General features: G+C 42.5%; 1 protein-coding gene across 4 annotated transcripts in view; it reads right to left on the bottom strand.

Moving 5' to 3' along the window:
* The window catches only part of phldb1b (pleckstrin homology-like domain, family B, member 1b), a 98,995-nt gene that overhangs the window by 21,529 nt on the left and 50,582 nt on the right, over positions 1–26,884 (bottom strand). For all 4 annotated transcript variants that reach the window (XM_041046953.1, XM_041046954.1, XM_041046955.1 and 1 more), the window contains exons 5-9: positions 25,729–25,854; positions 17,486–18,984; positions 2,769–3,086; positions 1,494–1,640; positions 1,096–1,233 (exon numbers count right to left, since the gene is read on the bottom strand). In XM_041046953.1, coding sequence (XP_040902887.1) covers positions 1,096–1,233; positions 1,494–1,640; positions 2,769–3,086; positions 17,486–18,984; positions 25,729–25,854 — 2,228 coding nt within the window. The remainder of the gene's footprint in view (positions 1–1,095; positions 1,234–1,493; positions 1,641–2,768; positions 3,087–17,485; positions 18,985–25,728; positions 25,855–26,884) is intronic.

Raw genomic sequence — 26,884 nt, 5'->3', positions numbered from 1 at the left:
TATCCTCTAATTTTCTACTAACACCTGGGGTTTCCCAACATTTTCATGCCTAATACGGATCCAACTTTGTGAAAAGGATTTCCACGTGTTCTGATTTTCTTGATCATAATCAGGCGCAAAACTCTCAGACAGGTTGATGGTGTAAGAGGTCTGGGAACACTGAGAGATTTAACCAAAGCAGTCAGTCGGTTCACTGACTCACTGGCTCATCCTGCAATAAAACAATCGGGAATGACACCTTCACTCTTTGGTGGCAGATGCAGACAAAAACTTTAGACTTTGAAACTTTTAACAACAGTTTAACAACAAAAAGTTAAGAAACTAGTAAATGTGTTTCTCTACACTTCCTTTCATTCTTACGATACTGATTGATTAACTGTGTTGGATGTAGGTAAAAGAAAAAAGGATCCCCCTAAATCCACTATAGAGGACATGCTAGTAGTTTCACCTATCAGCTACTGGAACACAATAAAAGTCTCTTGTAAGACCCATGCACTACAGAACCAAAGACCACAGAGGAAGGCAGGTGTCCTGGCCTGCAGGGTCTGACATGCAGACGGTGAAGAAAAAGGTGAGCAAAGTGGATCAGAGATCCAGTAACTTGAGGGCTGAAGAGGCGGGGAAAGGATTAGAGGTTAATGGATGTCAGTTAGTTAGAGGAGTCGAGCTGAGGAGAAAACAAATGAGAACTGACAAACCACTACGTTGAAAACATGCGAGGGAGAACACCCAGGGAGGTGAATCCAGTCCTTTACTGAGCCCTTTGCATGGCTGCAAATTCTCTAATCATCATGTGCAGTAAATTCACTTCTCCCAGTCCAGGAAACAGACAGGAAAGCTGACTTATGCAGGGACTCCAACAGTGACGGACCAGTAGAAAAGGTAAGAGACCAAAGAAGACTGTTTAGAGGACTGTAAAAACACAGGCAGTGAGTGTGTGTGTGTGTGTGTGTGTTTTCTCTCTTTTCTAAGTGTCAAAAAACATACATAACCTCTGGAAGTATCTGAATCCTGTATCCTCTGGAACATAACGTAATCACTGGATTCAATGTGAGGTGTGTCCACCCCACTCTCTTTATCCGCTGCTCTCTCTACCTTGTCTTTTTCCCTCTGGATGGCGCTCTCCAGTTCATCCAGCTTGTGCTGCAGCTGAGTGATGATGTCCGTTTCAGCCTCTATCTGGTCGAGCTCCGCCTGCCTCTCGCCCTGCAGCAAGGCACGCTCCATCTCTGCCTGGAAGAGGACACCACACAAAGTCACACCTGCCAGTCTGAGCTTCAGCCCTCCACAGACTAACACAACCACAAAGTAACAACGCTGTGATCATGAACTGATTCCAGCTTATGCTGTTTGACACTGTGGAAAATTTAGCCCTTTCCTCTGGTGATTTAGTTCAGTAAAAAGCAGCTTTAGCTGGTGTTTAACCTGAGTCTACACTGGGTTTAGACTGAAAACACGTAATAATCCATCAGCATCCACTCTGGTTATGCTACCTCTTGTTTGGACTCCTGGAGTTGTTGCTCTAGCTCAGTCAGTCGGGTTTTGAGCTCATCGATCCGAGCAAGAACACGAACCCTCTCGTCCACCAGGTAACCCAGCTCCAGACGACCTGCGCCGCCTGCACTGGACGAGTCCTCATGCTGCGGGGAGGGAGAACAGAGGAGGTCAGGCTTTCAAGAGAAGACGTGAAGTCGGGGGGGGGGCAGAAAGGCAGAGGTACACACCTATTTATTACATGTTTACAAAACGTGTATTACAAAACGTACTCATTCAAATCATTTCAAAATTGTTGGGTAATGACATATGTCCTGCTGGCAGCTTAAATGTAATAATACTGGCAATAAGAAGCCCTTGTTTGTCACAGCAAATGGAGAGAGAGAGAGAGAGAGAGAGAGAGAGAGAGAGAGAGAGAGAGAGAGAGAGAGAGAGAGAGAGAGAGAGGAAACAGAGGAGAAGGAGCACACAGAGAAAGGAGGTGACTGTTAAATGAGCTTCATGCAGGAGCCGCTGTAAAAACAGAATCCCGCTGTTTAAAGGTAACTTGTAATTGGAAATAAAAAAAGAGAGGGAGGTGCAGGAAGTAGCTGATGGTGAGTTTGTGAAGCTCATGTTTCCTTTTGCAGATTTTTCCTCACCTATGCAAGAAATATTTACAGTAATATTTACATTTGTTCAGCTGTGCATCTTCATATTTTAGCTAATGTTTCTTTGTACAGGTGTTGTTATACTGTTAAACACACTGTGCAAAACATTCACTGCAGTTCTTGCTTTTTTCCAGTCATGCATGGTCACTGATGTACAGGACATATGAGTTCAACCTTACATAGCATGCATGATTGCTCACGTCATATGCATCCATGCACAACAATATTCTACATGATAACAGCAACCTTATTCCCCTGATAAAGCCGCATCGCTGCAGTGCTTCTTCATCCTATTCACACTCTGCACTAAACAAATGCATGAAATCCGACAATGTGAGGAGTCACTGTGTGCATGTTTTTGTTTTTCATGACTTGAAAGAGCAAAATATGGTGCAGTGTGAAATAAGTGGATGTTCTTGTGCGTTCTCTCGTGTTCTTGTAATTTCAAACTTGTCCTTTCCTCAGGACCCCACTGAAGACTCTCATGAATCCCCTGTGGTCCCTAAAACCTCACTTCAAGAGCCACTGCATTAGAAAAAGCCGAGCACTTTACTTGCACATGCTGGTTCCACAGCGGCATGCAGAGAAAGCGTCTTTGATAGGGAACTATGCATTCCCTCTGACCTGTCTGTCTCCATTGTGCAGTGCTGGTGCTGTGCTGGGAGCAGGAGATGTCCTCACCTCCTGATGAGTGCTCTCTGTACTGCTACACTCCTCCTTCAGATTTTCGTCTTCGCTCTCCCTCAGTCTCTGCGCCAGGCGTAGCGTAGCTGAAGACGGTGCCCCTCCTAGGACGTTCTCCACAGACGGTCTCCGCCCAGAACCATCTGCCAGTGCCCCCGGAAAACCTGTCTTCCCTGAGCCCAGAGGGTCCAGACTGGCATTCTCTCCTTTGTTGTATTCAGCACAGAGGTTTAGGATGGTCTCTAGTCGCTGTCTCTCCTGTGGTAAAATACAAACACAACAACTGCATCAGGTCACGGTTGGATACGTGAGAGTATTTGTCTAATTGAAACTACAGACTCTCACACGTTCATATTATAACATGTTTGTGAGGAGAAAGCCTCTAAACTACCAAAAACTAAAACAGTAAAAATTAATTAAAATTTGAATAAAGGGATAATATTAGCTTCATATTTCATCACACTGATTAATCTGTCCAAACCTACATCAGACCCAGCAGTGATAATCTCATAAATACTAATATGAAACCCAAACTGGTGATTTGCCACCCAGCCTCAGTTTCAGTTAGAGCAGACGTGAAGTCTGTGGAGACTCCTCTCACGCCTGAAACAACACAGCAGTTTGCACACAGTGTTCTCTCCTGGGTGCTGCCCGGGAGTCAGACTCTGTGACTGGTTGTCCAGCTGTCACTATGAGGGGTCAGCCCACCTATGGGGGATCCGGCAGACCGGGCTAACCGAGTAACCTCTGAACTCTAAATGTCAGCTGCTGTCTGCAGCTGAACCACACAGATGCAGACACAGCGTCTCAGAGGTCTCCATGTTCAGACTACACCTTGATTTCATGGGTCAAATGCTAATTAAAATTAGCAGGTGTATCAATTAAAGTTTAAATAGTGAGTAATCGTAAACACAAGTGTCTTCATGTGCCAGAGGTACACTTGCTAGCTTTTTGGCAGATTTCAGCTAAGGCCTGTGTAATGTGTACGCCAAAACCAGTGAGGAAAAATATTACTGAAAACACATAAATTAAAGAAGTGGTAAGTTGAGTAGAAACCGGATTAGCATATTATTCTTTCTCTGGTGTGAAATGGTCAAATGTAAAGACACTGAACGCTCAGACAAGTGACAATGAAAACCAAAAGTATCAGAATGAGCTTTCAAAAACTCATATCAGTCAAACCTTAGCACAAACACACCTCCACAGTTTTTTTTTAACAGTTGTTAACAAAGAATAAGGTTTTGGAGCCAAAGAAACACTCTGTTACTTTGTGCTCTTGTGATTTAGTTCAGGCCCCCGTCTGCTTCTTGTTGTGTAGGAACACTTGGCAAGCCAAACTGTTCTCACCCACAAATAAACTCCCTGGTGTATCAGCTCCCTCGGACTGCAAGTGAGCATAGCTCTCCCTACTGAGGGAGCATCTGCATGATTATCAGGAGCTAGTTTTAACCTGTAATTTGGGACCAGCTAGCTTTTAACTGAGTGGGTGGGAGTAAAAGACCCCTTTAGGCTGTGGAACAGTGCTGTGTATTCACTACAACAGAGTCGAACTTCAAAACATTCTCTGGCAAGTCTACAACTACTCATGAGTCCTCCCACTCAACATCTGCTCGAACGCGCACACAGATTAGACCACTCAGCGTTCTGATGCCTGTCTCGTTTTTTTTTTGTCAAGAAAGTTGATTGAAAACCAGAGCTATCATTGTGTTTGCCAGACAGCCTTCAGGGAACCAAACCTGTAAGGAGGCTGAGCAGCAGGATCACAGACAGATTTTAAAACCCTTTAATGAGTTTGGTCTTGACATAAATCAACTTGATGCAGCATCAAATGTGATGCCCGACGTTTGTGCTCAAATTATGCTCCTAACTGACTGCATGCTGACAGATCTGCGTGAATCCCATATTTTCTGTGTTTTCTCATGTGGGTCTTTTAACTGTCAGAGGAATTTTTATGTTCAGAGGCTGTTGATACCACAGGTTCTAAAAAAAATACTTTACAAGTCTCTAGGTCTCCCTGTAGATATCATTAGAAAGTCTGAGAGCTGGCTGTGAAGGGAACAAGGTGGTACAACAGGTCAGTGTGTTAATCCAAACCTTTTAACCACATGTCCCAGTTGGAAACAATAAGGTTTTGGCTTGAACAACAGATATTTCCACATTTGTTCAATGAGCCAATGCAGTGTTAGACCTTTTAAACTTTAACAAATAGCTTCTTCTTCTTCTTCTTTTTTTTTCTTTTTTTTTTTTTTAATTAACAAGCCTATAAAAAGGTGTTTCCCAACCATTAACCTCACAGAAAATTCAGTGTGAAAGAATGAAAATCTGGGTTTACTCACTCTCATGATGGACACCGCGAGAAGTAACAGTTGAAACCTTGGCCAGCTTGGCCAGAAGACAGATGAACAAATACTGGCTTTTGGAAGCTAGTAACACCCACAATCCCTGACACCACCGCAACAACAAACCCCCATCCCCACCCCTCTGCTGGGAGGTTTGGAGGTAACGGTGACAGAACTCCACGGCAACATTCAATCATCTGCTGTTTAGAGAAGCTTTTCAAATCCAAGCCAAAGACTTAATCTTGATTTATATTGTTTATAACTGTTTTCAAGGTCAGCATGTGGCAGGTGTGAGAAAGGAGAAGCTGCTATCGACACTAATGCTGAACCAACTGACTTCAAATGTACAACACAAAATCAGCTAAGATGCAAAATTATTTGTTAAAATGATTCTAAGCCTTTGCTCAGGTATCTGTGTCTCAAGACAAAAAACAAACACTGCTGAAAAAAGTTGGAAAAGCAGTAAACTGCTGTTATAAATAAGGCAAAATTAAAATCAATAAAACATAATGCTCCGACACGCAAGGATAACTTATTATCAAACACCTTATTTTCAAATATCCGTGTCAGTACCGTTTTTATCTGAGCTGATCTGTATCTGTAAACCCAAACTGCCTCTGTAAGCCCTGCTGTGTCATTAGGGCATAGAGGAAAAAAAAAAAGTCAAGTCACAAGTCTGACACCACCAACAATGTGATGCACACAAACACACAGCTGAGCTCGGCCATGTTTTCTAAACACCCCCTGAAAAAGCAGTGTAGTCATACACTGTATTCCATTTAAAACCCATCTATGTATCTATGAATGCACACTTTCCTGTATGGATTTATCACTAATGTCAGTGCCATCAGTCTCAGTGCTTTCCTAGATACAAAACTAATTATGCTATAAAATTACAACCTAGAATTTTGCTCTTAGTTTCCTTAATTCCCAAAGTTCCCATTAAGACACAGACATCCTTAAAAAAGCAAAGCAATTAAACCTTATGTTGTTAGAGGTGAACAATTAGTCTGGTGTACAGCTAGTGTAAACCCCATGCACGCAAGTTTTTATGAACCAAACAACCATGGGGTTGTGAAGGAATGCCTGTTTCCCAGAGTTCTCCACGTTCGCACATTCCACAGCCCTCCACGTCTCAGCTAGTGGGTGGTTCTCATGACAACTGGGTTTGATGAGAAGATTTTGAGGTTGAAGCTGCTGCTGATTTATCTCTGAAATGTGGTTATTTCACATAAAAAAAGTGTTCTTAAAGTGGAGATTCAATATTTTCTATCCTTTCAAAATTAGTGAAATAATAAAAAAAAATGACTTGTCAAAGTTACATTACAGGATAACTGCAAACTGAATTTCCCTTCATGTGCTTTAAAGAGCTGCTTTAAAGGGAAAAAAACTAAAAACTAAAAAAAGCTAGGTTTAAGTGTAAATTCTACACATCAGGGGCCCCTGTGCCTGTAGTCTGAAAGCCCTCTTTTAACCTAAATGACAGCCTGCAATTGGACCAAAAACAGAAAACAATAAACCAAACATGTCTCCCTGTGAGAGGCCACGTGCTTACTTCTGGTTTTATTGTTGTAATAAAACCACAGAAATGTTCATTTGGAACGTACTGAAACACAATGTAACCCTATCACAGGTAGAGTAGAGCCCTGATTGTCTAATGTCACCAACACAACAATGTCAATCCCTGCTATATTAGCCACCTCATGCATCTGGCCACACCAGGCTAAGCAGGCCGTAGTACAAAAACCCTGAGAGAAAAAGGTTGTTTTAAGTTGGTTGTGAATTCAACATTTCATCTATGAAAAACCAGGTCAGCTGAAGTCTCTTCTTACAACATACTTTTAATGGATGCAGCAACATTGTTGTGTTAACCACAGTAAAACCTTTTCATTAAATGTGCAGCAATTAAGAATAATCCCAGAATGTGACATCCTGCGTCTCTCTCTCTGTCACTTCTCTCTCATTTAGTCACTTTGCTTATTTTCATGCTCCCAGCAGTCAGCATCTCTTCCTCATGTCTCCCTCTCTCCCCAGAGAGCCCTTTAATGTTTCTCCCTCCTCGTCCCCTCCTCCTCCTCCCCCAGCACCCCGGGGCCGCTCCCTGTCTCTGCACCTTTGATCAGAGCAGTTACTTCTTAAGTATACAGCTCTATTTTTTTCTTTGTTCTTTGTTCACCTATGTCATAGGTGTAAACACAAATCTCACGCACATAGTATTTTAGGGTTTCAAGAGTAAACCGTGAAAGTTCAACAAAGCCGTACTCTCTACACACAACTGCAGGCGGAGGGGAAGATTCACACTCAGCGTCTGTAACAAACCCCATTCAGGATCAGACTCCGATGCTCAGAGGGTTCATCACGCTCAGGTCCCAGGGGAGGAACAAACAGATGATCCTAACAAGAAATATAATATTTCTATTTTATTTTCTGCCTCTGGTTTTTTTTCTCCCTTGTTGAACACACAGGCATCAAAGCCAGACAGGGGGGGAATAGGACAATCAGGCTCTCCAGCGGCAGCCGCCCTCTCTGGATAATAGGCTGGTGGTCCTCCATGTTGCCATGGCTGGCACTGATCTAAAAATGAAATTATGGAGTTGTTGCTCCTGGTGGGGGTGGCTGGCATTTAAACCGCTGAAGCCTCCTCTTCAACTGGGATCCAAGCCCTGGAGGCATCTCTCAAAGTGAAGACCGGGCTCCAGTTATCTTGTCAAACACTTCCAGCACAGAGATGAGAACATCAAAGACTAGATACAGTGATTACAGGCTAGATGGGAGTCTTATTTTCACATTCTCTAAACATTGCTGGGGATAATAAACAGGATTATGGTTTGATTATTGTTATGGGAGATAAGATCAAGTCTGAGAGATGTGCAGCCAGTTGAATCAGCTTTGTTAAGTCAAATCCTTTGCTGTGCAGAAGAAATTGTGAGATTAAATATCAATATCATTCAAAAACTATGAGTCAATAGCATGTGGCTGGTTCAGTAGTGAACCATTATACTGAATATCCATGTGACACTGTATTAGCCAGAGGAGATTTATAGTGAGCATCCCCGCCAAAGTAAACAGCAATACCAAGCAAACAGTGGCCAAGCTGCCAAACTGGAGGATGCACACAGCTGCATGGAGCTCAACAGCTCGCTTTCATGCAAATTACAATGCACTGTATCTTTACTGTATATTTAGGAGCTGATACAGAGTATTTCCAACCAAGTGACAGATCTCTTTACGATTTATTTATTTATTTTTGTTTTGTTTTGTTTTTTTTTAAAAACAATGTCAATTTAAAATGTTTGAGTTTTAGAGTGTTGGTTGGCAAAAATAAACAATTCCAAGACGTAAGAAAAATTGCAATGGAAATGCAGTTACACAGTAAATGATGAATATAACACGAGGTGAAAAATGTTCTCAGATGATTGTAAAACATCAACATCACTGGTATCTGTTGACGGTACACACGTCTGAAATGCTTCTTTGGTCATGACAAGACCAAAGACTGTTTTCAAGTCAGATTCCTTGTTGTTTACTTTATGATTTCTTAACTGTTCTCTCATGTTTGAGGGACAACACTGGTTGTTGGTGATACTGATGTTTTCCATTTTACTGGGGTTTTATTTTGACATTCTGAAGCAGGATGCTGACACTTTGCTTGACAGTTGGATGGGAACAACACTCTGGCTTCAGTTTTTCAATTTAACATCATCCTCTTTCCCAAACATTCATATTCGCCTCCAACAGTCTCTGGCATCCGTCATCATTACATCCACATACCACTCTTCTGCTCCAAGTCCTAAATCAGTGAAGTCAGCCCCTCAGCAGGACCTGGTGATCTCTTCACCTTTCTCTGCAATAAGATTAGTCTTTGGACAACGTATGAGCTCCCTGATAAATCATTCTGACACTTCAGTACATATTTCTACTGTATGATTGTTATTTTAATTGTTTAATTAAAAAATATATTCCTTAACTTATTTGCTCGCTTTCTTGCCAAGACTTAGATGAGAGGATTGATACCACTCTCATACACATATATGACATCTGAAGCCACGGCTAGCAGCTGGTTAGCTTAGCTCAGCATAAAGGCTGGAAACAGAGGGAAAGAGCTAGCCTGGCTTCACTCAAAGCTAATTCATTCGTGAGCTTTACAGGTGCTGGTAAGCAGATTTCATTACCTTTGGACAGACTGACTCCCTCTGTTCCTAATCTTAGTTATACTGCCGCTTAAAACACTTAACACACAGACATGAGAGTGGTATGGATTTCCTCACGTAAGCCCGGTTAAGAAAGCAGATAAGTGCAATCCCTGAAATGCAGAACGATTTCATCCAGTATTTGACAAACTTATTCCTGTTTCCGAGGATTTTTCGACAATACAATTCCAGAGATTTTCCCCCTGGGTTTTTCCCAGGGGAAAAAAAGGGAAATTTTTGTGCAAAATTTCAATAGAAGCACAAATTCTGCACAAATATTGCACAAAAAATAATTCAACAGCTTCAAATCAATAACAACAACAGCTTTGTACTTCAACAGTAAAACCAGGTCCTTCTATTCCAGCATGGATACCAAAGAGTCTTTATGCCCTTAACATGCTAACAGTACTTGAAAAGGTAGCTCTTAAGGTTTATGTGTTCAAGTATTGTGTTATTTATTTACTGACAGACTCTTGGTTATGCCGCTTTTGAAAGCACCCGCTGAACACAGCCAGTTTCTCCCTGACTCTCAGGTTTACTACAGGACTGTAACTCCCACACTGTGCAGGTTATGTCATTTCACCTGCCATAATGTGAATATATGCAATACATTTCTGAAGCTCAGCTCATAAAACCCCAGCAGAGCAGTCTGAGGGCCTGAAAGCTGCCCTTGAGCTTCAGCTTAACGACTGAAACAGCTGAAAACTTGCAGCCACACAGCATCACGTGTAGTCAACAGGCCCCCTGAACAGTACACGTATTATCCACATCAAAAACAAAACCACAAAACCCCAAAGAACCCATCACAGGAACATCACTCGTCTATTTAAAATCCAGTCAGAGAGAAACGACTGGCAGAGCTTCGTTAATATTAGCAGTGGCATCAGTTACCTTCATGAGTGCTGCCACACTGTTGAGAAAGACAGGCTTCTCTTTAGCCAGAGCGAGCATGTACACCACGGCCTGCTCCCTGCTCTGACCTCGTCTCAGCGCCGGTACAGTCCTGCTGCCACCCAGAACATGATACCGGTCCATGACAGACACACACACACACTCTGCACCAGGACCGGAAGATGTTGCTGCTCTCTTGGGTCTCAGTCCTCAGAGCTGTGCTTCCATACAGCTCCTGCTGTACTGTAAAGTGATTTCACAACTGTGCTACTTTGGGACGGATGGAGAGCAGCCTACCCCCCACCCACACCTCAGCCTCCCCCTCCCCACCCTACCCAAGTCTTGTGGGAGGTGGTGAGGAATCTGTGTGAACAGGGGCGGAGTTAAAGACCAACATGTGTAGGGACTTCCTCAAGTGGGAGGACTTTTTGCTGGCTGCTTCTAAGAAAAGCAAAGGGGCTAACTTAATACAGCACGGAGAACTTTATACTGTATGCACTGTCTGCTCTTTACTTGAAATAGGCTGATAAATTTAATCCAGGCAAAAAGTGAAATGACTTCAGTTTCAGATGCTACATAGAAAACCTTCTAAGTATAGATAACAGGGATGAAACAGGCTTTGAAGCATATCTGCTTACACTCTAAGTTCTTATAATTATTTCTCTCTTGGCTCTTTAATAATGCAGCAAATACAGTCCACACTATAAGCATTTGAAGAGTTACACATTTCTTTTTTTGTTCTTTAGCACATTCAGTTTGAAATGAAATATTTGATAGCCCTTTAAAAACATGGTGCCCAAAGTGTCAAAGTTCAAAAGTACTTGAACAGATACACATGAAGACAAACAAAATCAGCACATTTAACATTATGTGGAAAATGCTTTGCTGTCAGTGACTGAAGTCTTTGACCCTCAGACATAACCATGGTGATGATGATCTTCCCGCCTCCTTCAGGCTGCGGCGTTACACAACGGGAGGAGGCCACAGAAAATCATGTTGCTTTCCCCGATAACATTTTAGTTAGGAGCTTTAAATTCAACTGAACAGCAAATACAAGGAACTGACTTAGCTTAGGTAGCTAAGAAATGCTAATTATGACTTTGTAACATTACTGCTTTACTGTGATATTGTTACTGAGAATATTTTGTTTCTTATGAAGTACAGAAAGAAAGAAAAGATAGATAAATCACAACTCTGAAGTCATAGTATGTTCATGGAGTTTTACACTGCCCTATGAACTCATTTTCCAGTGCAGCCATAAATTGTTCAGTGTTAATTAATTAAATAAATAAACTGGCATCATAATAAATTCAGACAGAGAGCGCATTGCTTAACCCTGAAATTGTGAAATAATCCAATAAATTTGTGGAGCTCAGCTCATTATTATGATGAAATGTTTTTTTAATCCCACATCTTTTCACAATAACAAGCAGGTCCTTTTTTTTTTTTGTTTTTTTTTTTTCTCACTTTTTTTCCATTTTAAATGTAATGCCAATTCATCACAAAGTCTTTGTCTGTCAGTGAAGACAGCCATGGTTATGTGGCTGTCTGCCTGCTCTTTCAGACCAAGGCAACAGCCCAGAATAACGGGATTATTTCAAATTATTGTTGTTGAATTAAGTGTTTTCTCTTTATTTATTCATATGACTTGTCCACTTCATATTATCTTAATTATTAATTCATTTATTTAGTAGTGAACATTTTGGATCTTTATCATTTCTGAACAATATCTAACACATGATCATTTATAATCATCTTAAAGGACGTGAAAGTTGGACTGTGAGGAATTACATGTGTGACCTGAGACTGCGTGGACTGCACTGTGGTACTGAGCAGTTACATGACCCCCTCTAGTGGCCAGGGCATACAACAGCAGGAAGCACTGCTGCAGTTAGGACAGCATGTTTAGTGTTAAAAAATATGACACATCAGCAACAAAAAAAATGTCAAGCCAAAGAGAAGATGGATGCAGCTTCATCTAAAGAGTGATAATTAATAATTAAGAAGACACAGGATAGAAAGAATAAGAGGAGCACTACATCGTGTGACGTGACGAGTCCTGATCTGGCACTTGTTCTCAGTAGAGAAAATCCACACGTGGCATATTTGTTGGTGCTGTCTCAAGACTGGATTACAGCAGCTTTCCTTTGGATGGGCAGAGAAACAGATTTATTGCTGTCCCAGATAAAGAGCCACAGAGTGGACTCAACTGTCTTATCTGTCCGAGCCTGTGTCCGCCGTGCTGTTTCCCAGTCCTGTTTAGCTTTCAACCAAAACATTCAAAATCATAGTAATCTGCCCTCTTGACACTAAACTGATGATTTAAACACAAACATGCAGATGGGCGGGACGATCCAGTAGTCTAAATATTTACTGCTTCCTCTTATTCCTCTACCTTAAATTACAGAAGGCTGTGTGCAATTCTGCAAAAACAGCACTTCAGCATGAATAAAGTTGCACCCGCTGGTCAGTGGGTGTGAGCAGCTCTATGTATCAGTGTAGTGCAGGATATATTTGGCTGCCTAGGTGGGCAGGTTTGGTGTCCCACAGTAGCTGGATATATTTGGTCCTGTTCTACAGGATGCTGGTATATACATGTGCAGTGTTCTGTTCGACAAGTGCGAGGGTATATTTGGGTCTGCTAATCCTCGTGGACAGTAGCAAAGATGCCAACCATGTAGGGAAGACTTTTCTGCGTGTCATGCACAGATAACATTTGTGACATCCTGTGGGGCTAGAAACTGACAGAGCAGAGAAGGGAAGGGAAGAGGGGACAGGGCAGATCGGTTCAGGTGGTTGGTCGGTGGCCATATGATGATGATAAAGGCCAGAGTTGAACTTCCTTTTGAATTTCCATTAAATGAAATCTCTGCCTGAGGAAAAATACTCAGAACTTTAGCCCAACCCCTGATATTTCAAGGACAGTTCCAAAAAAATATCACTTGACTCCAGACAGAGATGTGCTTCTGAGAAAAGGCCTTTATAAAAGATGTATTAAGCAATCTGTGACCTTGACTGTAGCAGGGATTGCAACAATAGATCTCCTTTTCCACAGGACTCTAAGCTACAGGACAGAGAGAAACTCAAAGTAACAGCAGACGCATACATGTCTGATCCAGTGTGTTACAAAACATGACTGCTCGTTAAAAACAACAGTGTAATCCTGAGTGAACGTCATAGGAAAGATGAGGTCATCTTTCACAGAGAGGAGAACGGTGTGTGTGTGTGTGTGTGTGTGTGTGTGTGTGTGTGTGTGTGTCTGACACAGATGAAGCACGCTGTGGCTCTAGCTTCATATGCCAAGTGTGTTTGCCAAGACAGCGTGTCAGTCAGATGGAAACGTAGAGATAGAGAGAGAGAAGAGCCAGGCTAGACAGCTTGGATCAGATGGACACAGGAAAGAAGTCTTCCCTGCTGACTGGCCATTAGACAGGGCTTACCTCCGGCCTCTAACGGAAAACCTAATTTAGCTGAATTAAATGCTGTTTAAGGACTTTTCCCCATCGTTAGACACAGGCATCATTTAACAGATATGGGTGGGTAGTGATCTTTTTAAATGATACTGCTCGCATTTCCCATGTGTACATATTTCAAACTGCTGCACATTTTTTTTTCTTCAAAACATGAGTAAAAGCTTAAAAATATCAAGTTCATTTCTTGTCCGAGTGGTAAAGTCTCCTTTAAAACACCATGGGAAACTAAGGCACTCAGGATACACAGGATAATATTACATTGCATATACCTTAAACTCCATGTTCCCAGTGTATAACAGGTTTTTACAGAGTAATATGGCCTTAATGTGACTGCCCCTTTAAGGGCTTCCTCTAATTCACCAGTGATTTCTGATAAGTGTGAGGGGGGCTCTCAACTTCTGTGTGATATCTGTCTATGTGCATACAGTCATTTTTATCAGTACATCATTTAAAATGTACCACATTATCACTATCAACCACATCTGCAGCTGAGACAACAGTGTTAAACTAAAGGGTTCAGAGGAATATTCAATATCTTGAAATTGTCTTAAAAAACTGTTTAGTATTTCTTATTGGGGTGCTGGGTATTACTCAGTTATACGATATAATTAAACCTCACTCAAACATCAACTGGCCAAAACCCGTTCAAGTCCAATATCAGGCTGATGAGTCAGTGCATCAGTGTAAGAGTGTAGCTGTATCTCCCTGCAGCCTCCTGCAGCCTCCTGCAGCCTCTGAGCTGTGTACTCCTGTTGATTTCACAATAAGACTCATTTTCCTGAATCAACTTCTCTGAGGATTCCCTGTTCATATAACTTTGCTTTTTGGTAATCAGTTGTGTGAATGAGTAGCAGGCTGTGTGTGAAATGCTTTAAATGCAGACGCTCTGGGGCAAGAAAAAAATCTGTCATGACAGTGAGTCAACTGTGACTAATTACAGGCCCTGCAGCTCCACGCCCTGCCTCCTCAAAGAGCTGCGAGTTTCTGCGCTCGAAAAATACAATAACATAACAGGCTGCAGAGGAATCTTTCCTCTGCAGCTCAGGCAGCCTCTGCTTGTCCCTGTATGTCTTATTTCCTTCTTTCTGACCTTGTATGCAATGATCTGTTTGCACAAATCGAATGTAAATATTATTCTTTGTGTGCCTGCTGTTGTAATAGTCCAAAGTCTGTTGTGGCTGATGGCCATGCAATGAGAACAAAAGATTTAGGTTTGACAGACTGGGATAAGTGAAGGCTAATATGAGCAGGAAAGATGCTAATGGTCTGTTATTAAGTATATTCTGCAAAGAAATTATGACTTTAATGAATCTCCTACAAACTCTTGCTGCTGTAAGATTAGCAAAGCTTCTAGACCACCGTTAAAGACTACAACTCTCTTCTGAACCCATGCTAATGGCATTCCTTTCTGTTAGCTGGCGCTGTAACCCACCGCACCCATTCAGCAGCGGGCTCTCTGAAATAAGTTACAGGTTTGAACAGTTAATTACCAAAAATAACACTGAACAACTGAATTCATTAAACGTGCAAAGAAAAGCAGTAAGTAAAAGCAGGTTTGTCCAGGCTGCTTTTAGACTGTAGAGAGCTGAAGGCCTGATGTCACGAGCTAGCTGAAGTTCTTCTAGCTCCTGTAGCTCAGTGCAGTCTCTCATTAAGGGTTATATTACTACAGCTGTGTTTTATGTTTACAGCACAGCTGTGTGCATATTACACGTCATCCTAACAGTTTCTCAACACTGCCTCCCTCTTCATTCTCATAGGTCGTCTCTCAGCTGGTCTTAGTCTGTCAACCTGGTGTCATCAACATGTTGATGCCAAACATCAACATGTTGATGGGGGCTTTCACACTCCTGTCAAAACACATATGGAGTATACCTGTATGTTGTTAGAAACACCTGTATACCTGCTTATTCATGCAGTTATGCAAACTGCCAATCATGTGTCAGCAGTGCAATCCATAAATCCCTGCAGAAACAGGTCAGGAGCTGCAGTTAATGCTCACATCAAACATCGGAATGGAGAAAAAAAGAGAAAAGGCACTCAAAGAGCAAGGAAATGCTGCTCAAAGGAGAAGAAGACTCTGTATCTGAGGTGAAGGCCAAATCTAACACATACTGACTAGTGTCTGATAATTAACAAAAAGTCAATATGCCAACTGCTGCTATCAAATGAGACATCAACAGACGTTCACAGCCTGTCTTGATGATAAAACTGACTTGAGTGGATCTCTCTCTCTCTCACTGGACTTGCAGTAATTAGCTCAGTCCACTTCACTATCAAGAGTTAAACAGTTTCGGTGTGTGCATGCGGTGCTGCCGACTCACTGTTCTACTGCCATGCCTCTATGGGAGTTACCAGAACATGACCTGGTATCGTCCAGTCTGTCCAACTGAGCTGGCTTCACTCAGTCGCACACTTTAAAAAACATGCACTTTGTAATTACATGCAGGGCGGACAGACGCCTTCTCACACAAGCACAAACACATATGAAGGCTTTTTAAAGGACTTTGTCTCTGCAATTTCATTCAGACTGGCAGACAAGTTCAAGATGTCTGCCGCCGCTCCCTACCCCCTCTGTGCAGTTTAGGAAACAACAAACAATGCGGTTGCTATGGGCTCATCTGGGCGCCCTGAGACCGCATGTCAGCAGCAGTTTAGACAGCCAACAGCCAAGTTACAGACAGTTCATGTTTGTTTGTTAAAGGAGGAGTAACCAGGCCCATAAATGATCTCAATGGAGATACTGCAAGCGTTACACTCCCTTCCTCCAGGAGGTCAAGCAGATTAGAGTCAGACCAAGTCTCTGCAAGAATATTTGCAACATTTCATCACAAACTCAAACTGTTCCAGTGATAATTCTACTAATGAAATTCCTTCAGATGAGTGAGAAGCGTGCCTCAGGCTTGCTTGAGGCAGTTTTCCGACCTCAGATCCTCAGTAAAATCCTCCCACGTCACACTGGAGAGATTTTCTATGTCAAATTAAATATCAAATCATATCTATGCTTACTTTTGCAACTGATCAAAAATTCTACAATAAAATCATTTCAACAGACTCATTTTAAAAAGATCAAGAAAAGTGCATACAAACTTTAAAAAACTACTTGCCCAGTCCTCATCAGTACCAGCACATTCAGTGATCCTAAAAACACACGTACTATCACCAGGATATTGTTAAGTAGATCAGTTCGTCAAAATCCAGAGAGCTGTGAGCAGCACTCCTTGCCAGTGAAAGAGCTGAAATGTGTTGTGCTGATTTAACTGCAACAGAAATGGCCTCTCCAAAAAAGAGAACTTAGATGAGTTAGAACTTAATGGAAGTATTTACATAATTCTCATAATTCTAGTTATAAATAAACATAGTCCATACATTTCAAATGGACTCGCACAGTAACTGTGGAACAGTTGGGGGCTCAGTGCCTTGCTTGAGGACATTCCCAAGACTGATTTAGAAACTGCGGTCAGGTACAAACCACGAATAACCTAGTTGCCGAGTACTAAGGCTAGCTAGTAAGTATGTGAGAGCCAGGAAAAGATGCTGTGTGGGGAAACTACAACTAAAATGTAAAATTAACCCAAAATCATGAGTGAAAAACTTTGGCCTCTTCCAAATCAAGTCAAGAAATGAGTCCAAATCCTGTGATGTCTTCAGCTAAATTGCTGTAACCTTTGAGTATGGTGTTTTGAGTACATGAATGAAATGAGTTTGTTTTACATGTAAACTGAATCACAGCAGTTTCCTGGTGATGTGTGTTCCTGACTCACCAGTCTCTCCATTTCCTGCTCTCGAAGCCTCTCCTCCCTCTGTCGTCGGTGGTACTCCAGCAGCTCATCCTCATTGTCGCTGATTTCTGTGATGCTGTTCTTCCTCTCCCTCATCCCAGGGTGGGGTCTCCCTGCAGACATCTTCCTATGGGTCCTGGGGCTGGCTACAGGGGACGAGCCAGGTAGGGAGCCCAGACTGTAAGCAGGAGACAGAGAATTCCCAAAGCTTGCTTTCCGTACCCCCACACCACCACCCTCCATCATCGCAGAGGTAGGTGACGGACTGCGGGCTCTGATCCCCCTGCTGCACACTGGCTCCTCAGATGTGGATCCAGTCTTTCGTCTGAGTCTGGGACTCTCTGGAACAAGCTTACCAAGACTTGAGGGACTATCTGGAGTCCTTAAGATGGGGACTGTCCCTGGTAGCGCTCCTGGGAGTACTGGGACCCCTCTCCGGGCCATGGAGGGGCTAAGAGGGGGCAGCTCTCTCATAGTGCTGCTTGCTCCGCTGCCTCCGTTCAGCTCCAGGTTCCTCCTGGCCATGCGAGGGCTTTCAGGGGGCTGCAGCGAACGTGGATGCTGTTGAAGCGGCGATCCTTGGATGACATGGACAATGGGATCCAAGGGAGGCTGGAAGGCCCTGGTGGGTTGGGAAAGCTGCCTGGAGGGGCTAGAGGTGAGGGAGCGATCAGCTAAGGTGGTCTGCTCTCTGAAGGGGCTGGCAGGCCTTTCCTGGAGCACCGTTGTTGTCTTGGTCCTGGGACTGGAGGGAGATGGGGACGAACAGGTAGGGAATTTGGGGGCGAGTCTGGGGCTACTTGGCACAATGTTTCTACTACTGAGAGATTCATTAGAGGACAGAAGGGGGGTCTGTCGAGGGCTCTCAGACCCATCTTGGCCTAACCCTCTACGGCTTGGCTTGGGGCTCGGAGGAGTCTCTGTTAAGACCTTCCTCTGCAGCCTGGGACTTTCCTGAACCTTCTGGCTAGTCCCACCGCTGCTGAAGTTAGGCAGTATGGTCCGTGGCTGGGGTACAGGCGGAGGCTGGGAGGTGAAATTGTAGCTAGAGGAGCGTACAGGCACTGGTGGCAGAGAAGAACTCTGGTCCTGGGGTCCTCCACTAGGAGACGGGCTGGTAAAGCTCCCACTGCTGGCTGCTGAGGGTGAGGAGAGAGGGGAAAAGGGAGGGGATGTATTCTCATAGCTGGACCCCACAGACATGGCCCCTGGGCTGGTGGGAGGGGACAGCAGATACCGGCCCCCTCCATTGACCATGGGCGAAAGCGGGGATTGGGGAATGGGTTGGCCTCCAGGAGGCTTTTTGGCCTCCAAAGAAGAAGGTTGTGGGTCATCCATGACTAGGGAGTCCATGATGTCCTGGAGGTCTTTCTCAATGGAGCTGACAATTGCACTGTGCTCAGACTGGATTTTCTCTCCAGGAGCTGGGGGAGACTGGGCTGGACTGGCCTGGTGATTCCCATTGACCAGGCTCTCTGTGTCTAAATGGGGAGAAGACAGAAAACAGACATCAGGCTTTGGAAACAAAAAGAAAATGTACCTAACACAACAAAGGTCCTCCAGCAATGTTTAGACTGACATAAACTGTGTTAATTCCTTCAGGAGAGCAATCCATTGGCGGTGGGATCCTAATGTTTACAGCTCTGCCAAAAAAAACTACAATTTTCTCCAAGTAAGTTGTACTTGGCAATGACATGTCTGTCAAGGTGCTGCACTGGTCAATAAAATAGGTGCAAGTCTACATTCCTGTAAAACCCTGTCTCATAGAATTATAACTCACTGTGCAATCCTCTGGTCTCTGTTAAAACTTCAAACTAACGGCTGTATTACTCAAACTGGCCTTCCTTAACCACATTTCACCGTCTCATCAGCACCTGAAGAGCACGCCCACACCAAGGCAAGCACTGTCATTCTCTGTCTTTCCCCAGAATTAAAAGCTTGTGCACAGTTCTCTTTACCACTGGCCTGAGCTATTAACACAAGTACCTTCAATGACTCTTACTCTGAGAGTCTAACACTGCATTATCTGTGAAAAGGTCTAATGCAAATTTGCAGGATGACCTAACCTTACCCATCTTTCCCTGAGAAAAAGAGAGTGACAAAACGCACAATACATTGTCAGACTTTCCATACTTAGAATGAGGTGCTTTTATGACCGCAAAATGTTCTTTTCTTCCTGGTTAGGTTGTGTTTCTGTGCAGAAAATATCTTAAGAGGATAACAGTCTGGGTTCACCTCCAGCTGGACTGAACAATAACATCTTTTGCATTTGTGAGACAATTCTGAAAATACATAGAAATAGTCCCCGACCTGCCCCGAGATTAGATCAAATTTCCTGATATTTCAGGACCTGCATGTCCAGTCGTTAACCCCTGCTATCTGAGATATTGTTCAAAATCATGATCACATCCATGTTTCCTGGCTCAGCGTAGAAGCCGGACAAGCATGAGGGCACAGAAAGGATTAGTGGTGAGGAAAGAAGTAAGGACACAGGCGAGGAGATGAACGGACAGACAGGCCTGTGCATCGGATAGGGATCAGGAGAAAATGTGCCTACATAACCCAATTACTGTCCAGCCCGAAAGCAACATAGGACACAGGCCGGGTAATCTAATCTTAACCGTCTCTCTTTAATGTCTGCATAGTAGATTATTACAACAGAAACACACGGCCACGTGGGAGATTCACCAAACGTGGCCTTCAGGCAAGGATCAGAGCACAGATCAGGTTTTATTACTGCTAATGAAATCTGTTTAAATGAACTCGTTGTCTCTTTCCGTGGAAACATGAGGATAATTGCAGCGTGGAGTCATCAGTGGTAACACGGGGGTAACAGAAGACAGCAGAAGAACAGAGCTGTCACGTTCAATAGCACTGTGATAACATTAGAAATCATAGAAATGACTGTGGAACGGAGCAAATGACAACACCAACACAGAGCAGGACAGCATTTAATGGAAAAGTCAATTCGGTCTCTTCGTGAAGATGATGTCAGAGGCAGATGTCCCAATAGCAAAACTGCTCTAAAATATAGAAGCTTCACAAATAATGCATTAGCTGTGCTTGTTCAGCAGAGATGGGAGCAGCTTCCTGCCTGCTCCCCTATAATGACTCTGCCATACAATGAAGCTCTGCCTTCATGACAGCCTGACCACAATTAAATCTGAACACATTTTCATTGAAATTACACAGCAGCGTGGTCTGCAGGCCGTCACAATAACGCATTTTATCTGCTGACTCCAGCATGAATGTCAATGTCACATCGCTTGTCAGACAAACCCGAAAGATTCTTCTGCGCGGGGTCAAAAACGAGGGGGGGGTGGGGTGAATAAAAGCATCCGTTTGCTGAGGGAAAGCCCATGCAATGATGTCATGGGATACAGACTATCGCCTACAGTACACCATGCCAAACTTCATTTAAAAACCTGGAAATTTAATGCTCGCTCTCCTGAAGGTAAAATTGCGAGTCTGATACGACGTGACTTCAGAGATTTTATTGCACACGACCACCTCTACATTTCGGCATCAATGTCATTATCAACAGCGCTATTAGCAATAAACATACGGTAGGATCATCTGTCATCCCCTACATCTCCCCTTCATAAGAACACACTGTGATATTTTCAAATTAAGGACATATTGATTGAAAACCTGTGCGCTGAATAAAAGACCGAAGTTCATTTTTCATCGCATGAGGTGTGTGATGTCCTATAAGCTGTGTGTAGCCTCCGAGATAAACAAATGAACATCAAACCAACAGATTCTGAATAGCATTTGGCGTGTGGCCGGTTCGTATCACTTCTCTCGCCCAAAGCTCTGGCATTAAGCAGTAGGGTTACTCACATGAAGGAATAAAACTGCGACCCGGTCAATGTCAGTGCGCTTCACATGCTATATGACACACATTGAGGCCCACATCCTCCAGACATCGGTAAAAGACCGAGTGTGACGGAGCCCTGCCGTGCCTGGCTCCACACACACCGAGGGAGATTTGGAGATTCACCACCGAGGTGATATTTCAGCCGGGGGTTGGGGTGCTAGGCACCGCCGCTGTCTACGGTACCACTGCCATCAAGTTACCTAAAACCTAAAACGTAACACAGCCTTTCCGGTCTAAACCTTCAAAATAAAGTTCTAATGTGGTTTAAGTACACGTGGAAAATACTACTGTAAACATGCGATAATCGTTACCAACGAGTAAATATTTAAAAATATAATTTAATGTCCTCCTCAGTGCGACAGTAAGTCCGTTTTGACTGAATACCTTGTGTACCGACAATATTCCTACAGTTCTAAAAAAATAACGATACGCTGGCTTTTGGACTGTGGATCCTACATTTAAAGGACCCTTAAATTCAAACATGAGACCACACAGCTCAGAAGAATAGCTCTCCTAAATGAGCCAATCCCATCAAACGATTAAGTGATGTATCGTATTTTGAAGACAACTCCACCATACTTCCGGTGTCAAGGCTAACTTGACGTCGCTCTTCCTATCCAGAGTGCTGTGAACCTCTGCGAGGTTTGCAGCTCTTTTAAAGAGTCACAGTAGTGGACTTTATGGCTTATCACTACTATTGTCTTTGGAATGCAAACTGTCTCAGTTTTAGATGAGACAGGAGAGAAAGCATCAACAAATCCAACTGAACTACAAAAAATTTTACCATACTGACCTTTTACTGGAATTAAATATAAGGTTTCTGAATGATTTGGGTTGGTATTGCGCTATAATTAAAACCGATACACACTGTTGTAATCCAGTGACAATGGCAGGCCACAATGATTTTAAAAATGCTTTTTGCAATAAAGCCTGATCACCAGGGAAACACATTAGCTTAAATGGGGACAACTTCCAAGAAGAGAAAAATGTTTTAAGAGTCACAGAGGAAGAGTTGTCTGCAACAAAAGAGTTTTTATCAAAGCTGATTCCTCAAAAAAAACTTTGTCTGTTTCGAGTTGTCAGTGCGCATACAAGTGCCAATATTGCAGTACAAATATTACTATATTACAAGTAAAATCACATTAGTAAAAAGAATTATTACAAAAATGTACTTGAAGAATCAAAAGTGTAATCATTCATAAAGCAGAAAAACTGGCCCTGTGACTGCTACACTATTATAGTTTTATTACTGTCTTATTATGTTTATGTCAGTGAAATTCTGCTGCAGTAGTTGGTCAGGGTGGAGCAATTTTTTTTTACTTTTCTATGTACAGTTAGGTATGAAGTAGCATGAAATGGAAATACTTAAGTAAAGTACAAGTCTGCATAACCCTGACTCTATACATTCAGAATATGAATACAGCCTAAACAAACAAACTTCTAAAGTTGTCACAGAGTAAGTTCTTGATGTCTAAAAATGAAGTCAGTAACCAAAACAAAGTTTTGAATTTCAGTAAAAACTACAATTATTTGACAGGTTATGTGTGTTTTGGCTGAACTTTAACACATAAAATACTGAATGAAATAAAACAAAATAATAGAATAAAAATCTTAATGATCAAGCATGGTGAAACATTAAAGGAAATAAATATTTCCCTCAGGGATGAAAATGTGGAGTTAAACGGGTTTGGAAATGGACAATAAAGGAAATAAAGGTGAAAGAAATGAGGTGCTGACATCTTTAAATGGCAAAAAGATTCTGATTTTATGTCCAGAATTTAATCCTATTTTACTGATGGACACTCAGTTTTATTGCCTAATACAACAAAATAAAAAAACACTTGAACATTAGAGATTCAACTGCAGCATGGTGCCATACTGCAAGCACAACAATCAACTGCACCACAAACATTCAGCTCTGTCTTTAGCTCTGCTTTTTGCAGACTGTCAAGCAGCCACTGACAGACACAGTGGCCAAATCACAGAAAGATAAAGATCTTTTGTTGAAAAGCCAGGCTCACACATAGAAAGCAGGTGGGTGGGTGCAAGAAGGGACCGAAGGGGAAACCCAGGGAAGGAGGGTGGAGAGATGGCAGACAGTAGAATGAAAGTGGAGTTTTATAAATAGTTCCTGAAAAAGATACTGTAACCCCAACCGTCGGCCACTTTAAGTAAGCAGCTCTGGGCCACAAAGCTGCCTGCTGGCCTGGCAGAGAGGCACAGGAAACATCCAATCAGTGAAGAGGTGGTAGCTGATAGACAGCTGGCTGAAGACAGCTGGTCAGTGGACCATCACTGACCTGGCAAAGCTCGCCAGAGCTCCACAACAGACAGGTGAATGTGACTGGCATCACAACAATACAGAAGCATCACAGAGCTGTGTTTCACATGCTGAGGAACATAAACACAGGAGGAGGATGTTTTCAGAACAGACAAGCACATTTTGTCCAGCTGGTTTTTATCAAACTAACTTCAGCCTGGTGTGTTTTTTTTCCCTCACATTTCACCATCTAAATGTCATCGATTGAGCTGTTTAGCTCTTTGTCTCCCCAAAAAATTCAAAAATGCTGTTTGTGGCTGTGTTTCAAACATTGCGATCTGCTGCTGGTCGTTTCTATGTGATGTATACTTGTTTTAACGCATGCTTTATAAGCCTAATATTATATTTCATAAAAAAACAAAAGTTACACAGTGAAGGCAGCCGTCTGACTGAGGTTCCAGGGTGGTGCAGAGCAAAGGCCAAAACACATCAAGTCTAGTTTCAAGCTTGGGGACAATTCACAGCTTATTTCCATTGTGATCCACAACTATGGACTGTCAGTGATGCTTCCACTAGTTTCAGCACAGGTAGAGCAGAAAAGTCCACACACTTATTAATCTTCTCTTGCTGACAGCAGTCAGCAGACATCTGGCTTGTTCGTGTTAGTGAGCTGACAACACGGCAGGGACGGACAGAATAACGTAGAATCTTTCTCAGACTGCTGCACACTGGAAAAAATGAAGCCCTATGTGTTTTAAAGGTATTTTAACAGGGCAGTGAGCAAGATTTTATGACCGTATAACACAAACTGACCATGTATATGTTCAGACAGAAAAGCTGGAAAATTTCTAATTCTCATAATTCTAATATAAAACTGTAGGTCTGTAGAGTTTTAATGGGTTTGCCCTCTGTTACAGCTCTGGCTCTAAAATTCATGCACAGATAACACGTGTAATTTTAAAGTATCTCCAAGCAGATATGACAGATATGTCCTCTTTATCGTGGGAGTGGTGTAAGCAATCTTCATCTGAATGCAACTCAGGAATGCATAATTGAGGAAAATGGTATGTTTCTAAACAACGGAAGGCTTTCATTACTGGATCAGGAAGTCCGCAGCAGCCAGCGTGCCCGTGTGCTATACTTATCCCCTGGTGGCAGGCAGTGTCAACAGTAAAGGGAGGGAAATAACAAGATGCTATGACAGAGCCCTGGTAGCAGAGCTGGCCAAGAAAAGATCCACTTACAGTTGTGAGCCTGTCAGGAGGAACATTCAGAATAAACACACACGCACGCAAGCAGCTAAAAACTTTGCCTAGAGACGCAGAGGAATGAGATGCTCATAAAACATGCATGGTGTGAACTCCGGCACCAGGTCCCAGCTGGGCACCATTCAGGCTTCAGAGTTCAACGGGTACTGCATTTTAAAGGCTGACACTGACAACAACGGTCTTGTAAGAGAGCTGCAAACAGGTATAACACGCACATTTGTGGCTTTATTTAATGCAGATGTGTTCAAATACGACCGTCTCAGGGCCTCAAAATCATGAGATTTTTCCACAGAATATTTATTTTGTCAGAGGAGGAAAATCAACTCTGGTCCATTCTTTAAATGGGTTTCCAGGTCCTACAGCAACAGTGGCGTAAACTCATTGGCCTTGAGCAACTTCTTTATGAAACAACAAGAAATAATCGAAATAACTGCAGACTGTCTTGTGCTGCTACACTTCCTCCACCCTTGCCAGGCTATAAAAATGGAAAAATGCTGGGGGTTTACTGCAGTGCAAACAGCCACCTGTAAAATCAAAGACCCTGCCTGTTGTGCTCTCCAACAATCCGGCCCATTCATTCATATAGGCCACGCTGAAACTGGAACTTCACGAGGGAAATGCTCTTTGCAAGCTTTCTTATTCATGTGACAAAAGGTCAGTGTGTTTTTATTCACACTGCGCCTGTGTTCGTGGAGGAAGAAAACCCCCGATATGATGCTTAGAGTAGGATTGCTGAGTGAAAACGGGCAGAAAACACAGTAAAACACACGAATGAAAAACTGTAAATATGAGAATGCACTCGAGTGCCATACAGTACCTGCACATATTCTGTAGTCCCCGGTGGAGACACTTCCTCCCTGGGGCATCATGCTCTTCATCCTGAAGGCTTCTTCAGGGTGGTTGAAGCGGAAGAAGCTTGACTGGCCAAAACACAGCATACAGCCTGGAAAACAGAGCGTACATCATTTTTATTCATTTGTTCCACACACACACAAAAAATGGCAGCTTAAAAAAAAACTACCAAGTTTCAGGAGATGAACTGAAAGTACATGGCTCTTAAAATGACAGTGTCCATTCACAGTAACATATAAGGATATAGCATGAGATGAGAAGACTGATACCACGCTGGCACTGTACAAGGTTTAAAAATGCCAACCAGTACCTCTGCATATCACTGTTATAGTTTTATTAACTTCCCATGAAACCACAAGGTTTTGTTTTTAAATTTCTGCTTGTACAGATACAAATTATTATTATTATTAGTAGTAGTAGTAGTAGTAGCAGAAGTAGTATTAGTGGTCCTTCAGCCACTTCTGAGTGTTAAAATAGTTTAGTTTATATTATTTCCAGTTGTTTCCATCACTTTGCCAGTGTGATAATCTGGTGTACAGTTTTAGAATGTATAGTTTATTATTTTTTAAAAAGTAAACTAATTATAGGGCATGGTCTGATGTGTATGTCATAAATACATGAATATTTTTTTTATATATACATCAGCCCAAAACCTCTTTCCTAGTGGACAATGCCACAACAGGTGCATCAATGTAGCCTCTGCATCACAACCATAGCAGAATAAATAAATAAATAAAGTACAATTAATGTTCTTCAATATACATTTTGTAATGTAGGCCCTGTGTATTATTCTGATGCAGTTTGATAGTTTTGAAGCACTGTGAAATACTATGTCCCACTGTGTTGAAGACATGAATATACTCATGTCACATTCCCACTGTATTTTTGTTTTCAGGGTTACTCTCAGCAGCCTGTCCACTGTTGTGGACAGGCTCTGCTGACATCAGTTTGTCTCAGCTCTTCTTTAAGGTTTGTCATACAAGTTAGGTCTGAGTGCGTAGAAAATAAAGGTTATAGTAAAATAAAGACTACAGTTGCGTAATTAAATTTAACTATGAACGTGATAAGAATTCTGAATCTTTCAACTCATACTGCACCTTTAACTGCTGAGACCACATTCC

The sequence above is a fragment of the Toxotes jaculatrix genome, chromosome 9 (assembly GCF_017976425.1).
Source record: "Toxotes jaculatrix isolate fToxJac2 chromosome 9, fToxJac2.pri, whole genome shotgun sequence".
NCBI classification, from domain to species: Eukaryota; Metazoa; Chordata; class Actinopteri; family Toxotidae; genus Toxotes; species Toxotes jaculatrix.
Note: the sequence above shows the minus strand (reverse complement) of the source record. Positions and strands in the feature narration are given on the sequence as shown.